Source organism: Anopheles bellator, chromosome 1 (assembly GCF_943735745.2).
Source record: "Anopheles bellator chromosome 1, idAnoBellAS_SP24_06.2, whole genome shotgun sequence".
In the NCBI taxonomy this organism is placed as follows: domain Eukaryota; kingdom Metazoa; phylum Arthropoda; class Insecta; order Diptera; family Culicidae; genus Anopheles; species Anopheles bellator.
Genome location: NC_071285.1, coordinates 32,901,814 through 32,920,424, shown reverse-complemented (window position 1 = coordinate 32,920,424; position 18,611 = coordinate 32,901,814). Strand labels below are relative to the sequence as shown.

The 18,611-nt window shown below is 37.7% G+C and overlaps 1 protein-coding gene across 8 annotated transcripts in view; it reads right to left on the bottom strand.

Annotated features, from left to right (window-relative positions):
* The window catches only part of LOC131206065 (high affinity cAMP-specific and IBMX-insensitive 3',5'-cyclic phosphodiesterase 8), a 73,340-nt gene that overhangs the window by 6,670 nt on the left and 48,059 nt on the right, over positions 1–18,611 (bottom strand). For 7 of the 8 annotated variants that reach the window (XM_058198449.1, XM_058198446.1, XM_058198447.1 and 4 more), the window contains 6 exons: positions 10,838–10,926; positions 2,208–2,264; positions 1,507–1,706; positions 1,387–1,446; positions 1,043–1,100; positions 50–148 (listed from right to left, as the gene is read on the bottom strand). In XM_058198449.1, the coding sequence (XP_058054432.1) occupies positions 50–148; positions 1,043–1,100; positions 1,387–1,446; positions 1,507–1,706; positions 2,208–2,264; positions 10,838–10,926 (563 nt within the window). Of the gene's footprint in view, positions 1–49; positions 149–1,042; positions 1,101–1,386; positions 1,447–1,506; positions 1,707–2,207; positions 2,265–4,879; positions 5,014–5,162; positions 5,291–10,837; positions 10,927–18,611 lie in introns of those variants that run through there. The other variant, XM_058198450.1, reaches the window with a different exon arrangement.

Sequence of the window (18,611 nt, the reverse complement as noted above, 5' to 3'; positions counted from 1 at the left end):
AGGATATGGGATAAGATTCTCATTTATGCTGACGGTGCGGAAAACCTACCTGTTGCGTCGATATCACATTTTGTGGTCGAACGAGCGAGTGTTGGATTTGCCGTAGCTCTGATGAACAAATCGATACATGTGGCGACTCGATAATGCACTGTAACGATAAATGGATGCGAGTGGAAGGATAATGTAGCCATTGTTGAGTGGAAATTTGTTCTTCAACGGTGTGATACTGTGGTACGAAGTTACATCTAATCACCTTTTAAGCATCATTAAATTAATCACCATTTAATCGTACGGTTACTGTTTTAATTTTCACCGAAATTATAATAAACTGTCTATTAGGTACATAGTCTATAGGATCACCAGAACCATCCTACCCTGTCGGGCTTGGGCAAATTAAATGTCCAGCTCGAACAAGGTACCCGACGTGTATCGTAGGCAATATTTCAGCAATACAGTTTTCTCTGATCAGAATGCAAAGTTCAAGGTTGCATGCTTCACACTATGAGATACGTATTCTAAAAGGTCCTCCTGACAAGTCGTCCATGTGTTCGAAAGAGGATGAGACAACACGTGGGATTACCATTTGATATATTAAAATTATTATTGTTGTAGCATATCTGCTAAACGGTTAAGCAAAAGATGAACTCAAATAGCAAAGTATATCACGCCATCGAAACTGTAACACGCGACTTGCGACACAAGGCTAAGGCACATCGAACAAGGCGCACGCAAACAAAACAACCGGACCGTGTTTGTAACACGACCAGCAGTTTATCAAAAGCCTAAGTTGCGCAAGCGCGAATTGATGGCGCGATTAATATGAATATGATCGAAGCGATTCGACGACAGTCGACGAGTTCGTACTTCGTAGTTCGAAGTCGTACTGTAAAGATGCGTCCAGTCATATAACGTATACACATGGCAGACAACATGGCCGGGATAGTTTGTTGCGTACATGACATTGTTTTTGTTTGCCATGTCACTCGTTTCATGTTTAACCACATTGACATCAAATACACGCTGTTACTATCCTTGAACTTACCCTATTAAATCCAGCATCCAGAAGAGAAATCACAGCCGTGTCATCCTTTTCAAATACACTGCAATAGAGGTATATATAATGTGCGCCATAATAAGTAAATGTAAACTATGTACGAAATCAATTAACGTGATAAATCAAGAAGCGGAGTGAAGAACAACTTTGTGGATGAGAGTGAAATGTTTTTATTAGAGTTCATTTATTAGAGTTTATTAGAGAAGATTCGTTTGAACAACGCGGAGCATTTCTCTTAGTTAGTTTTCTTATAGGCGAATCTTACTACAACAAATTGCTTGAGGGAGTAAGGATGATGGTCAATGGTGAAAATCGATTCATAAACTGCTTACCTCTTCTTCACTACCGCAACCATCGTCGTGTGTTGGCAGCCCTTCGAATTTCGAATAGACCTACGAAAAATAAAAATATTTCCTAAGATTTACATATTATCTGTTCTCAGGAACATTTACCTGCCGAGTGCTTCTGCCTCTATCATTCGGGGGTAGCGTGCATCGACGATTATGATGTGATGATCGCCAGCCACCGGATTATGGAAGGCGTCGATAGCTGCTTCAGCGGACTTGACGAAGGTGGGCTCGAAGCTAAGACGATGACTCGCGTTTACCAAAGCGTCAAACACAGGATCATTTTTGCAAAAGGCGATTAAAATCTGCGGTTGAGAGACAAAACCGTTATTAATTACGTGCCTAGGCGGCTACACGAAGCGTGAAAACTAGCGTAAAATTAATTTGTAATGTCAAAACGTTTACGCTTCGTGTGGCAGCAAAAATATTAAAACGAAATGTGAAACGTGTTTACGTTCGTGTTTTTGGTCCAAGAAAATAGAAATAGAAGAGAAATTAATTGTTTTCTGAATATTTGTTTCTGTTTTTTCCGATTTTGTTGCTATACCAGCAAATAATAACTTGAATTATCCTCTGTTTGTAAGCAAAGCGTATGAAAAAAATAATTACGCTCGGGTTTACGTCTCGGCCGACCCGTAAACGTTTTGACAGCGCCGCAGCAGTTTGGCATTAATCGTTAATGTCAAAATCATTACGGAACACCTTATGTAGCCCCACAGTGCGACTTTTATTTCGGAGCTTTCGTTGGCTTCTTTAAAAGATAAGACGTGTTGAATGTTGCTTCAAATGAGTGGGTGGAAACTCACCTTAATCAAAGGGTTTGGTGGAAGAAGGTTGGGAAATTTGAGATCCGACACCAGGCGCTGGAATTAGTAGAAGAACATTAGAAAAATCTTTAATTCTATGATATTTTTCAATACGTGACTCCAATACGTGAACGAATGGATTTATTGCAAGTAGGCTGTTATTCTGCCAATGACAAAAGTAAAACAATTTCAAAATATTCGCAGGATTCTTCCGCAGGATTCCTGTTTATGTTCCTTCACTACCTTACTAACTTTTTCGGCCACAATTGCTGTGAGAGAAAAATAATGATGGTCATCTAACGGCAGGAGAAGGAAGAAACAATGAACAATTTTAATCAAAATAGTGAAAACGAAGGAAACGTTACAACCCATCCAAAATATTGCACCAAGAATTTTCGGCGTCCCTACCAACACTAGTCGTGGGTTCGCTGCTCATATTCATCTCTGTATCGGAATCGTGTGGCATTGCGCTAGTTATATAGACCGTTGCTGTAGTTTCTCTTGGTGACCGTGCATTGCTGGGTTCCGGATGAAAATCAGCATACTCGTAAAAATGCACATCGTAGTCGGTCAGTACTTGTTGACGACAACCCGCATCGATAGCATCGATCGGTAAACTACGAAAGGCTACAAACCGTCGCCACTCTCGCCCACTTAATTGACGGATTAATATTTTTGAAACATCCATTTTTCACAAAAGTAAGAACGAATTCTCACAAACATGTACTCACTTCACTACTCAACCGAAACGTAAGAACCACTGGAAAGAGAAATCAACAATCTACTTTCTACCACGCGTAGACTGCTGGGATTGTGGAGAATTGAGATATCATTTAGTTAAAGTGATTCTCATCTTTTATTAATCCATTCATTCATGACCTTTCCTGAACATTGGTTTCGTATTTTTGGTATAAGAACAAATTTTATAGCCCTTGCGCACAATAGTCTTGTTGCGATAATCGAGTAATGAAATTGAAAAACTTGCTAGCACCAACAAAATGCTGAATAAAAATGGTGACAAAGAGTGAATGTAATGGTTACAATAAAAAAAATAAAGTGAATAAAAATGGTCACAAAGAGTGAATGTTAAATGTTGCTTTTGTTAAAAAATGGAAAGTCCTCGTCATTTTCATTAGGAAATTTAACAAAGGGATTAGGGATATGGTTGCCTATCCCGTGCCATAGTATTTAACAGGTACAAATGTTTTAGGGACAGAGGTCACAGTTATGAAAGGCCTGCCTCATTCGCCAGACTTAGCACTCTGCGACATCTAACTGTTCCCAAAAATTTAATCCTGCTTGAAAGCCGTCCTGGAATCCGTTGAATCCTGGAACCCGTCACGAATCATTACTCAAAAGCCTATCGGAAGATGAAGTTTTTCACAGTGGAAAATTCGCATGGAGCGATGTAGATCTGCGGACCGGTACTAACTAAACAAATTCTATATAAATAAAAATGGATGTTTGTCTGTCTGTCTGTGCGCTTTTTCTCCAAAACTACAGAACCAATCTGTTTGAAATTTTGCACAGCGTAGTTTTGTGACCCCGGATTGTTAATAGGAAAATTTGACCCACCAACGTTTTCCGACCGACCAAATTTGACCGACCATTCCAACGTTTTCGAGCAAATCGAACTGAATTCGGTAGGCGGGTGTTTTAGGGGTGAGGAAATGTTCTGGTGAATGCTCGAAAACCCTCCCCTCTTTACAAAGGAAGGCTTCCATACAAAATCTAAGCTCATTTAATTTCGGATAGTTTTCAAGCAATGAGATCCAAATTCAGCTGGTGCGAGTTTTGACATGTATCCAACAGGAAGCGGGAAGGGAAACCGATCGTGTACGTCACCAGGAATCGCGATTGTCTGAAAAGGATGAGTAGCGGGAAAAGGGAAAAGGGGAGGCCGATCGTCCGAAACGAAGGAATAACCGGGGGTGAGTGGAAGGGAAGCAGATCGGACGTCATCTGGAAGTCCGATCCTCTGAAACGCCGGATATTCGAGAAATGAGAATGAAACGGGGCGTGGTGAAGCTCGCCGGAACCTGCTAGTTTCAAATAAAAATGTTGCAGTCAGAGTCGGTGGTTTCACTTGCACGAAGGTGATTGTGTTTTGAGCATTTTATTCTCTAATGAGTCCATTTTTTTCAGTTCAGCAATATTCGTAAACTCGTAAAATGATGGTGTTTTATAGACCCAACGAAAACAGAAGAATTTAAGCCTTCGAATGACACCAGATGTCATTTTCTGTACTGAAGATGTTGCCATAATGCATTTTGAAGATCAAATTAAGATCAGTCTAAAAAGTCGTTAGACGTGAATGGGGCAAAAATTTTGAAAGATCACATTCGTGCAACTCGTACTTAGATTGTTTGAAGTCCATAGTCAAGGCAAAATTAGTAAAATCGTTGCAAAAGATTTTTCAATCGTATGGTTAGTTTTTTTCCCATTTTTGACATTCCATCCAAAAATGTTTAAATTGATACAAAACGGTTGTAATTTTTTTTCCCAATTGTTATGCCGGATGCTGTTCAAGGAAAAACTGATTTTGATTTTGATTATCAAATGTTTTAGAAACCAATTCGTACAAAACCCATTCAATAAAAATATAGTTTTCCCATATACCGTCAATTTTTTTCTACCAAAGATCTGCGAATAGCCGCTTCAACGATACTCACTGTTTCAGATTCAATCGCTTGCTCTTCTAAAATGCCGGCGAAAAGTGTTGGTTTCCAACTATTTTGCGATCGGCGACCGAATGTTCTCGGCCAGAAGATATGCGTCTTTGGTAACATCTGCTCATTTGCTTGATCTAGAATACGTCAATCGGACAAACCGAAGAACCCAAAGGTGTACCCAAGGGGATGCATTGTAAAATGAGAGTGGAATATCAGTATAACATCTGCAGGTGACATCTTTAAGAAAAAAAAACCTTAAGTGGTGTGAAAAGAAGAACTATACCATTTTGCCAGTGAGATGGTGTCCATTCGGGCGATAGTTTTGTCGGCAGTTGACTGTTCAAGATGGTAGTCGATTTCGTTTTCTTTTCGACTTCAGCAACGCAACAATTTATACTGTTTTGTTGAGCTACATTTTCTACTGCATTTGCCAGTTTATTCTGAGGAGAGCTAATGCACTCATTTTCAATCGCATCCTCGTACGACCGAGTACTTTTTGAGTTTTGTCGAATTCCTACTAGGCTGTATCGGCGCGTTTTGGACATTTGCTCCGTTGGCAAAGGCGTTTTTAAATGTTTTACCTCCGAAATGTCGCATTTAAGCACCGAGGGTTTATATAACGATTCCATGCTTTTGCTCTTATTCTTTCGAAAAAAAGACTTCATTTTGTAGCAACCGTTCGGTGCTTGCCGTTGCTGGAGACTTCACTTTCTCACTTCACTACACTTGTCTCTCTATCGTCTTTAATCATTGATCATATTATTTGTATAACAGCAACAAAGCAGTTTCAAACTGCTTCAAACTTCACAAATTTTTCGGAAGAACGTCAAAGACGATTCGTACTAGTTATAACTAATTACACTTCCATTATGCTATGCGAAAGTTAATCTGTCGTCTAGGAAGGATATAGGATAAATAGCCAAGGTTTTTTAATGAGCCCAAAAAAGTTCAAATCTTCAACAATATTGTCGGACATGTATTTCAAAATTCAGACCGAACTTCTAACATGCAGCCAACTAAACAAACTGCGGTTCAAGGTGTACGTACACTTCAGAGACAGAATAGATTACGAAGAATCGATTACGAATGTTCGACTGAATAAATTATAGTTAGGTGTTACGAACGTCCCCATTCAAGTGGCGATAAATTATCATTGTATCATGTCGATTGATTTATTTTAGTGCACGTGCGTACATTCCAAATGATGCCAGTCTGACGAAGCGATGCTTCCATCATTCGCCTGTCCTGGAAGCTCCCATGGGATAGATGACCAGAGAATCATTTTATTTTCAGCAATTCATTTAATGGTTTTGAATTTTGGACTGTTATCGGCGAGATTGAATCGAATGGCGGTCTTTAGCCGAATTTGTCACAAAACAATGCTGGGGTTTACATGGTTTGATGGATCGTTTCTAATCAGAGGTTTAATTGATCATAATTTACCACCCCATTCTAGTGGCTTCTTTGAAGGTCATTTCTTACAAGTTAAGGTCTTTTTTTAAATTGGTAAATCTTTTACAGTGCTCCAATCAACTGTAGTGTACACTCTATGACTGTTTTAACTGTTTCTCATAGATTTACATACGGCACTACTCTCCTACCACTTTTTTATTAGAGAACTACAATGCACTCACATTTTCTTATTTAGTCAGAAAATGCTGTTGTTTTTCGTCTCTTTCCAAAGAACACTCACCGTCAAAGACTAGTTATAATGAAATTATTGCTAATGACACTTCCATTGCACAATTTATCATCTAGGAAGACATAGCCAAGGTTTTTGAATGAGCCCAAAGAAGCTCAAATCTTCAACAAGCTTGTCGGATGTGTATTTCAAAATTGAGACCAAACTTCATAACATCCAACTAACTAAGCAAACTGGGAAACATTAAAGAATGTTGCTGAAGACTACCAGTCCATGCCAAGGCGCATGATGTTCTGAAGAAGAACAGCTCGTATCATATCCCACTGTACAGCTAAGGGTCTTATTGCAATTAGTCCACTTTTATTTACAATACAGAATAATGCAAATTTAAGAAAACGACGAAACTGAAGCTACACTCTGCAGCATACGTAATCGAGGATTTCAATGCCACCTTTCAGAGAAATTAATTACAATCTTTTCGCCGTATTAAATCATTTTTGGTACTTGTACAAAACTATAAGACAGTTTCAGTTTTTAGGGTGCTACACACAATTGGATTTTGCTTCACTATCGCCGTTCCACGATTCAGTGTGTTGCACGTATTTTCCCGCCTCTTGTGGTGATAAATGTTTACATTTTTACACTTTAATTTTTTCTTTAAGCAGCACGCATCAAGCAAAACTGCCATGCCGTTATATATCTGATCGTATCGCATCGTAATAATGATCGCTATTGCAACACAATTACACCGTATTTCACTAGATTTTGACTACAACCACGAATACAAAGCACTCTTCGATCCTGAAACTTCCGTTCCAATCCGCTTAACGGCAAAGTATCACACGACTGAACCATTGAATGGTACAGTATTCACTGTGCTCACTGTTCATTTGGACAAGACGAATGGTTACTTCAACGATTGCAACTTTTATCAGGAAGCTTATTTGTTAGAGTTACTCTTGAGCCCCCAGCTGTACTACGACACAATTAGTTAGGAACGAAAAAAGTAAAACAACAGGAAATAAACTGGTAGATAAGGCACTTGTTGGTCAACTGAAGCGCCGCAAACCGCCGTGAAAGACGAAGACTAGACGACGACAATTACCCATTATCGGAATGGTTACTAATCTGAAAATCGACATGTGGGGATGATTTTTGAGAGAACAAGCACAAAGATTAGATATCACCATCCCACTACCGAGTTGTGAAAGGTGGACTGAACTGTATAAAATACTGTCCACGAAGGAAAGATTTGTTTCAATAAAAATACAATGGTATGACGTATATAATCGAAGGTGGTGATGCTGTGTCTTTATCAAATCCAATTCTTCTAGGTGGAACATAGTCATAAGAAAGTACATGGAAATGTTATTGTAAAGTGAGATGATGATGATGATGATATACATGAGACAAATTAATCTGTTACATCAAGAAACGTTTTCTTCTGCATGCAGTTGAATTAAACGAATTTTGAATAGAAAGTATGACCATGTATCATCATATAGCACATGAAAACGACTTTGTTTTTTTTTATAAATGTTACTCTTGAAATAATTATTAATAACCGTTAATATTTTTAAAAAGGTTTTATTATCAAGTATAGGTTTTCATTCAATCAGGTTTTGTTATTATCATTGGGACGAACACAACCGTACCGGGTAATTCAATAAGTTTTGGGAACGATAAGAAACACACAATTTTATAACTTGAAAAAAAATTTATTGTTCAGTATAGTTTCACTGATCATTCCAATTGATGAATTCCATCCTTGAGCCCGGTCTACACGCTACGATAATCGTTGCGCAGACACATCGTAGCGATGCATCGTAGCGTGTGGACCAGCCTTTATAGTGAGAATCTGGAAGGACTGCTAAATACGTTTCCACGGCGGTTATGACGTTATTATTTTATGAAAAACGATTTCCACACATGAAATGGTCTGTAAGGTCGGGAAACAGATGGAGGTCGCTACGTGCCAAATCTGGTGAATATGGTGGATTCTACAATAATTCGACATTTAGTTGGTAGATCTTAGCCATTTTCAAATTGCTCTTGTAACACGGTGCATTGTCGTGATGAAAAATCATTTTTTCTTCAGTAAACCGGTTTTTTCATGATTTTTTTCCTTGAGCAGGTCTTAAAGGTTACAATAATGTTCTGAATTTATTGTTTTATCAGATTGCAAGTAATCGATAAACAAAATTCCTTTCGCATTCCAAAACAAAACTGATGCTAACTCCTTCTTGGCCGTTTTCTGGACACGTTTCGGAGCCGAAGAACCAGGTTTGCACCACTCTTTAACCTCTGCTTTTGACTTAGGATCATGGTGGTAGACCCAAGTCTCATCCATAGTGATGATTCAACGCACAAAATCCACTTTATTCTTTCGAAAAAAAAACCCTAAATGTTGACCAGAAAGTTGCATTTCAAGTTGTTTTTGTTCTATTTTTAGTGAATACGGCACCCATTTTGCATACAGCTTTCTGAAACCCAATACTTCAGTCAAAATATTGGTTGTACTGCTCAATGAAATGCACAGTCCTTATACTAATCTCTTTCAGTGATTCCACGACTTTCCAATACGACATCCTGTATTTTTTCTACGATTTCAAGTGTTGGGTCTATTTTTGACCGTTTTTGACGTGAATCGTCTGTAAGGCTTATACGACTACGTTTAAATTTAGCAACCCATCTTTTTACTGTATTAATAGAAGACGAAGAGTCCTTATATGCTTTCAGCATTCGTTCACAAATTTCTTTTGCTTTTACACCTTCAAAAAAAAAATGGTACCAATATAACAAAAGGGGAAGGGGGACCTCGCTAGGATGTTCCCCATATCGGGAGCATCGGGAGCAACATTGAAAAGCAAGACAACTATCTAAACGCGATGTAACCAACGCTTAGGTTGTAGGTTGGATATGGATGTATTATTTTTTTTCTGTATCACGTTGCATTCCCTTTCTCTCCTCTTCTCTCCTCCTCTTCTCGCTTGGCTTGTTTGTTTTTGATATGCTCTATGAGCCTGTTTTGTCATTTAGATTAAAATAAAATGTAATCATAAAGCGCGGTGAAGTATAGGTGAAGCGGTTTTTTTCGGTTTACTGATATCGTGCGAAACATACATGAAGCAGATAAGATAAGCCCTTGGTCCCCGATTTGATTTCGTCGACAGGTTTTGGAATGGTTTATCGATTTTCCTGGTTTCGGCTGGTACACCAGAGGAAGATGAAAGCTGCGTTTAACCACAAGGTGTCAAATCGATAGACGTAGATCGTCTATCACCGCACTACTCGAACTAAGGTAAATTAATTCGTAGGATGCTTGGAAACCGAGGCGACATAAACAAAGATTATATGTTTTCGAGGATAAATCGTTGTCGTTCTGAACTGCTCACTGTTCACTGCTCAACATCATATCACATGTCTTGGCGTGGCAGATGATTAAAATTGCTGCAATAGTTGGAACAGCCACTTGGATAGCCTGTGTTGATGAGAGGTGGGTCTCAACGTCATCAATTGCGTCAACGTGCGCAGTTCTCTTGTGTGGTATCTAATGAAAGAATCTCCTAAATAAACCTCTCAAATGATAATAAGAACAACCACAAGTATGAATTGGGACTGTCGTGATCTAACTATAAATCTTCTTCTTCTTCTACGGGAACAACAATCGCTGAGCGGTTTTTTTATCCTGCACCAGAGACAATGTTAATCTCTGATGCTCTCTGTAACGGTTTGTTTTTACGGGCGGCGTTGTTAGCCCCGCACCAACCCCCCTACCGGTATCGGGAATCGAAACCATGGCTGGTTGAGTGACAACCGGTCCCGGGATTCGAACCCTGGCCAGCTGCGCTGACAGCGAAGAGGCCGACCGTTACCGACTCCTCTATCAGTGGGGGTATAAATCTATAATCTTTAAATAAAGGTTACACAGTATTCATTTGCGTACAAACCCGTCCCAAGTACACCTTAGGGTATGGGTAGATGGGTAGATATAAGACCACTAATTTCGCGGTGGATTTTGACGTAGAAATTGCCGCAAAGCTCTTCAGTAGCATTTTCTTTTTCACATAGTGCTAAGCAATAGTTGTCGGAACAATCATTGTTTACTTATACTCATGTATCGATTTCCATCGTAATAAAAGCAATCGCAGAGGGGCAAACAAAAAATGCTATTCTCAGCATTAGGATAATGGAGAACAATGTTATTTTGGTATTGTGCTGGTATCTGGGAAAGCTGGTAATCGTCTCCAGTGGAGATTTTTCACTTCGGCCCTATGCACCACTAAGTGTGTCCAAGAATCATGAGTGATACTCACCGGGTATTGGTCCAATGGTTCTTCCTCTGGCGTGAGGGCTAAAGATGATTTGCGATGTCCGTAACGGCCGGAGTTATTTGTAGTTCCACCTAACAAAAAGAGGAGACACAGTGGCACAGATTAGAAAAGTTAGTGTTGCTCATAATAATATGTAGACAATTTGAGAAAATATATTCAAAATATCAATACAATAATTAGAATACAAAAAACTATAGGATGCTTTGATAGATCTTGTCCATTGTTAAAGTAATCAGCCGCTTTAAGGAAAACGCAGTTCACTTTTAAGTAAAGCTTCAACGGTAGTTTATTATAATATGTTTCCTGGAATTGATTGAAACCTAAAAGGTTCTTGATGACAAATAAATTGTGATCAAATCATGGAAAAGTTGAAGAATGGGAATGTTTTATGTTTTCTCAATAATGCTTTTGTCTGCAGTACTTTGGTTGGCAACGCTATCTCAAAGAAAATCAAAAGTTAATGTTTTCTTCTTATGATAGTGATGAAGTTCAAATTTCGTTTCCATCACCTCTCAGTATCGAGCCAATGGGAGCTGGTATTTGTCGGCATGCTTTCGCTTTCGATGGACGCAATTAATGAGCCGGATGAGAACCGTGAAAATGGCGAAAGGATGAATGTGAAGGTAAGAGTAAAGATAGAGTGTGTATTGCGTTTATGTGGAAATGATGCTTGTGAAAAGAGGCGTAATACCGAACCTCCGAAACCAAGCTGGGCGCCAGTCAACCCTCTTTGATGCGGAAAAGGCTATGCAGACGTTCAACGACTCATTGGCCCGTCCGGAAGTGGTTAGGTAACAGATCATGATCCGCATGGGTATTTTGAACTTTTTCATAGGCCACCAATAAGTGAGCGATTTTGTTATAAACTAGCTGGATTTCGTAAATGTTTCAAAAGAACCTATTTAACACATTTAAAAAGTATTATCATTTCTTGGCGATTGCAATATATTTTGTTTATGTTTTAACTTTACTGTTTAAAACAGTTTTCGTTCGACTATTGGCTGTATTTGGAGCGGGGGAGAAAACTCCGCCCGTAAAAAACACAATGTAAGCAACATACATTAGCAATGTCTCTATTGCATGCCAAGACTGCTTGGCGGTTGTGATTGTCGGATAAGAAGAAAAATCACTTATCACGGCAGGGGCAATAAAAAATGATACCAGGGCTCAGAAATTCGCCATTTCATTGTTTGGGTTGATATGTTGATTCTGAGCTCCGCCTCCAGAATATAAATTTAATCAAACATTTCGAATTGTTTCTGTGTTGTTCGTCTACTTTGACTACACCACAGCACCTGTTTAAATGAAAAAAAAAACTCTACCAACGACCACACAACACGATGCTGGAAGATGTCGAAGACCGACGGTTTGTGTCCACAATTACTGGAACTGTTGGTGGAATTTCGTTAACAGTTGTTATAAAGAGAGGGTCCGAAAGAAAGATCGCACTTTCTTTTACTCTCCCCTTAGCTTAAAGATGGGTGTGAGAATCGGTTGTCCGAACGACGAAGAGCTAACACCAGCAGGTTGAAGCTTTTTATGATACTGTCTCCCGTGGACAATGTACAAACTTCGTTCGCTTCGCATGATTTCGAAAGTAATAAAACTACGCAACTTACTATTTTCCGCAAATAGATGAAGTATTATAAAACAGGTAATACAGTGGAGGGCTGCTATATACAAATTCAATTCCGTCTCATAAATGCATATTTGCCCAGTAAAACGAATCTTGGTAGAACTCGAATAAAAAATAAAGTGTTTATTTAAGATATTCTCGGCACAATTGAACGAAGTTGAACGATAGCTGCATTGTTTTCATTTCATTTCATTTATTACAAAAAATGTTCGCCGTTCAGGCTTAACAATGTTCAAAAAGAAAACAATACTTACAGACTAAAGAGGAAAGGTATGTGGAAATTGTGGTATGTGGAGATTATTGAATCACTCGTTTCCTGTTAGGAAGACATGTACATGTTAAAACAAACGGAGAAATTGTTTCGTGAGCGTCAGTGTCCCCAATATCTTGAGAGCTTGTGATCTGCTGTGAAAGCGCACTGAAAATATGGCAGTTGCAGTGATGACATAGTGTTTTGAGTGAAATAGTAAAACATAATATCACATAGCTTTGATTTCTGGTGCTAACGAAGATTGAAAACAAATTGTAACTGACCGATCAAATGAAATGTAAATCGGAGCGCAAAAACGTTAGATCGTTTACGTTTCGTGTGGCCGGTTTAAAATATAAAACCGAAAAGTCAAATCGTGTAAAAGTAATGTCAGTTCGAGCTTAAAAAACCCTACAGTTCGCATCCAATGATGTCAGTTAAGCAACTCTGACGAAGGTTGCAAATTCTTTGCACATGAAAAAAGAAACAAATTCGAAAATTCCTACAATTGAATTCAGCAAACAAACAAATCTTTTTCAGTCAGAATAGCGGACGCCATAGTACAGTCTAAAACCGTTAATTGGTAAGAAAAATTGCTGCTCAACTTGTTTTACGGGACATCTTAATGAAAGAGAAGAAAGCATAAGGGTCATGAAACTTGTTTCTCGGAATAATGCACGCATCGCTGTACTTGATCGAACAAAACCTGCATTGACCAAAAAAATGCTCGGATTATTTTGATTGCAACACCAGCCGACCGAGCAATCTTCGTTAAGCCCTAAGATGAATTCTATAAACAAAACAAACATTCAATAGAATCAACGTGTTCATCGTTTCATACTTTTGAAAAATATCGAACGAATAAACGAAAAAGTTAAAGAAAAATGAAGAAAATAGGTAGTGGTAAAATTATTAGAATTAAAATGTTTAAAGTAGTATTAGTAGTAAATGTTAAAATTATAAATTATAAAGTAGTAAAATTATTTCTCACATTATTCTTCATTTCTCAAAATTATTCTTCATTCTAAAGAATTCGCATTATTTATCACTCACAATTAATCTTTTATTTCTCACTTTCTTCATCTTTTGTTTCTCATACTCAATCCAATTTAGTGTAAGTTCGGCGCTTGGGGCGACATCTGTTGATGAATTTTACTGAATTTCATCGATGAACTTCACAATGTTCGTGTAGTAGTTTCACTTCACTTTTTCACTCTTCTTTTTCCAACCAACTATGACATTCTCCCAACTCTCTGAACGGGGACGGTTCTTTGAAGAACCGTTGGTTGAGTTCTTTAGTTGACTTTATGCCCCGAGTTCAACGAAAGACTCTATTACTTAGACAGAATTATCTCTATTTGCTTATGAGTTACAGGGTGTTGTTTGGATGATGATAATGGGATCCGTTGATTGGTTTAAGAAGTGCGAATGAAGTGCATTCATTGCTAAATTTTTAATACCTTCGCCCTTCCAAACGAGTTTTGACCATGCATTTCCCAAAAGCCATAATAATATATGATTAAATTTGATTACATTATCTTGAATCTGATAAAGCTAAGACATTGACGAATTTTCAAATCCGTTTTATGTTGCATGAATTTTATTTATAATAATTATTTGTGATGTAAGAAATTATGCGTGTATAAAATTTATTTGTGTGTGATGTTTAAAAAAATTATAGCTTTTTCCCATCCGTTTTATTATTATTATTATTCAAAATCTTAAGAAAATATCAGCTTCTCATATAACCTACTGAATAATGTAATGAAAGTAATATGAACAACGAAGCAAGAAGCATTGTCTTCATTTTTTTCATAATAGAACATCTTCAATTAACAATCAACACAAAGCAAAACATGTTTGAAAACAATTAATATATATTGTTATATTTCTGTTGGAATGCTCTATTCTCAAAGGCAAAGCTCTATTAAATCGGTGCAGCGTAGAAGACGAATTATCTACGGACGAGTCACGACTAAAAGATAGTTCGAAGAGCAAATAATAGAACAATATTATAAAATTAAAAAGAAAAAGGGATACCTCATTTCAAAGTAACTAAGTTATGAAAGATGATTTGTTGTCGAATGGGAAGATAGTAGACGCTTCAACCGACGCATCGGAATTATTAGAGAGGAAAAGCAGTAAATGAATGGTAAAAGAAAAGCGAAATCGTATCGCATTGTTTCGCGAAAAAAGCGTGTAGATTGTTGGAAAATTCTCACCACTAAATCATTCACACAGTGCCAGCGTTGGTTGGGAAAGGATAAACCTCTCATTTTATCAATGTCTTTCACCTCAGCATGTCCCGCTGGTATACGATTGTTATCTTTCTCTATTACTCACATGGATAAGCACGGTAATCATGCTCCGCTGCCACTCGACCCATTGCATCAAATAACAAATAATTCATACCCACGAATCATCGGTAACACGACCAGAAGTAATGGGAAAACCCTTAGTTCAAAATCAAAAGCACGCGTGCTTACAGAAAATGAAAGCAAATAATTGAGTCAGGGTGTGTGAATTGTTATTGAATAATGTATAAATATAACGTAAGAAAATGTGACAGTACCATTCAGGTAGCTTATTATAAGTAGCACGGTTTGTAGAATTGACTGACAGTTCAAGCCTTTTTTGAACGCTGAACGCATGAACGGATATGAACAGGAAGACACGTGAGACAGGATCCATGGAACGACTCTCTGCAGGATTTAGATAATAAATATATTGCTAAATGAACAGAATGAAAATGAAAAATTAAAAAATGAAAACATCAAATGAAACAAAAAAAAAACAAATGAAACAAACTAAATGACAACACTCCATTGACAGAACGTAGCCCAAAGTTAAAAACACAGGCTCAGACGTATCAATTGTTTTTGCTTCCTTCCAAAAATAAAAATGCTTCCTTCCAAAATGGCTTGTAAATAAAAAAAATTATGTGGAAGATTGAAATAAAACATCACCTACGTTCATATGAAGAGCGTACCAACAAAAAAAACTCTAGTAGCAGCGCCCTTTGATCTTGAACCGCAAAACTTATTGAACCGCCTTCCATCTTTAAAGTTCATTTACAATTCACATTGAAAAAAGGGCACCCAAACATCGACCCTTCTGCTGAAGGAATAAAAAAAATCGACAACAGCGTTGTGTAGAGGAACTGTTCCCTTTTCAATGGTAGACTAAAATTTCGTTTCGAATCTTTCGAAACAGTTCAATTCAATTCCTTTACACAGCTTGAAACGCTACCACCTGAACATCTTATGTGTATGTCTCTAATATCTAATAAAATAGAATGCAGTATTCACAGCATAGAAATATGAAATAGAGATAGAATGCAATAAAATAGTATTCACAGCCTTTGTTACAGACAGCAAGTTGTTCCGATGATCCTGGCGGATCTTACCTATGGCGTGGTTCATCATTAGATGTTGAACACAAATTGTCTGGTACACATCAATCAAATTTTCTACGGTCCGAAAGGCCTGATTCTTAAAGTTCGTGTTGTCCAAGAACGTTCATTTATTTCCTACGGCCGTCGAACCGAGAACAGAACATCATTTGCGTCCCAGATGCACCTTTTCGTGCAAGTCAGCACCTCATGAAGGGTGCGCTTGGAGACTCGTCTGTCTTCTTTCCCACTTATTTGTTGTTCTAGTTTTGAACATACGAAAAAAAGTGAAGGCGGAATCAAAAAAACTTAAATCAGAACGATTCCAACGAATCATAGGTAGAAGCGCACGGTGATAAGCAAGAATGGTTTTTAATGACGTTTCCTGATTCCATCGCCTATTCAGAAGTTTCGGAGTAGCAGCCGGTTTGGCTTTTGATTACCGCTTCTCGTGTGAATTCATAACACCATGCGAGAACCATCATCTTCTAACAAAGTACAATCAACGCACAAACACAAATACCCAAAGAGGCATAGAATTTTTGGACACTTTCGTGCACAGGAAGAAGGTCTTTTGGTGGCCTAAACAAATGTTGAGCAACATTACAAGCTTTATCGAAACGGGATTCAAAAAGCATTCCCACGTCATAGGTATTCTTCTTTTAAAATTATTACGGACCGCGAAAAACATGTTAAATGAATTAACGAAGGACAGGTCGGCTTTCGGGTTTTGTCTTGCAGATGATAGAAACCTTATTGATAGTAAACCCCGGTGAGGTATTTCTACGAAAACGTCAGATCCTAAACCGACAACCATGAACAGGATAAAAGCTCTAAGAACAGGACACGAAGAAAACGTTCTTAATGGTTTTTAAATGCTACGGGGATTAATGGAGCACCAAGCCCAATAGATGGATGGAATGCTTTCGATGCTACAAGAAAGGATGAAATCTATTTCCAAACATTAAAGTCCTTGGCGGGATGCCCCGGATCCGTAGCTATATAATTATTTTTGTGTTTACGATGTTCTCTCTATACGGAGAGGTTGCATAAGAAAGAATGTACGCAATACGATTACATTTTAAATGGATGTAGATACCTTAAACCTTAGGTTAATTAATGATGTCCCGAAATTTTACATCACGCGTCGGAAAGTCGTGAGACGGCGAGGCTCGTTGGATGAAGTGATTTTAATCATCAACTGATTACAGCCCTATTTTCGAAAACGGTAGGCTTTTGTCAGATTCTTAATGAGTATGAAGTTTGATTACATTAAACAAAAATGCGATTAAAAAATCTTTCACGACTGTAGATGTTTGAAATGTTGCAACACTGAAATAGAAATTAAAGTGCTTAACGATGTGCTTTGTTTAGTTATGGTTCATTCAGAGCATGACTCTAAGTCTTTAACCTAACCTTAAGTCTCTAACCATTGAACCGCTTCCAAAACAATTGCCGTTTTATAACGCTGACAAAATTGTTCAACACGATAATTATTAAACATATGTGTCAGATGGACGGATTAACATTTATTTATATTGATATTTGCAAGAGATGTTAGAAGGCTTTTCAGTATATGTCCAATGCTGCAAACATATTCTACCACGGTGACCTACATTCAAAGAATGTAAATGGTGAAAGACACAGACATGGATTTAGCGAACAAATATTCAAAACCTTCTTAGTAAATGCCTAACAATACAATTGAAAATATTGCAACTCAAAGCATACTCAACGGTCAAACATTTGCTACTTCGACAAAAACTGCAGAGTGTCGCAAACCGGTTTTAGTTGATGCCAATGGCACGAAAGACTAGAGAGCCAATGAGTGGATTAGCCAAAAATAAAACACACCGCCATAAACCTCGGTTGCTTGGTGTTGTGTAAACAAATTGTAAAAGAAAATTGATTTTTTGTGCGTTTAAAATTTTAAGATTTGCACATGGAATGGATCGAATGACGGGGAAAGTTGAAAGAGCCACTTAGACAGAAAGACAAGTGAGACAATACAATTCGCATCTGATAATTTAAATAATAAAAAAATGCTCCTGATGGTTTAAAATATTTTTATTTAATTATTTATTATTTATTTATTTATGTATTTTTTTATTTATTTATTTTTTTTTATTGTGTAAACCTTTCATGGGAGAAGTTACTCTTTTATTGCTCTCTTAACCAATTTGTTTCTGCATTGATTTAAAAGCTCTATTTAATGTAACCGACTTGCTTCTAGTTGCTTTATCGTAAGGCAATGTGGCAGACCTGCAAGGCTGGACAAACGTAATGGTCACTCCAACATTCTTAAAACCGTCTGGCTTTTTCGTCTGTTACTTGCCTTGCCTTGCATTCTCACTGTACTGTCTGTTAGGTTAATAAGGCCTGTAATAACAGGCCTCGAATTTTTTTTAACGAATTAACGATTGGTAGGATTTTCATCTCATTGTTTTCTAAAGTAACGAAAGAAAATTTTCGAATAAGC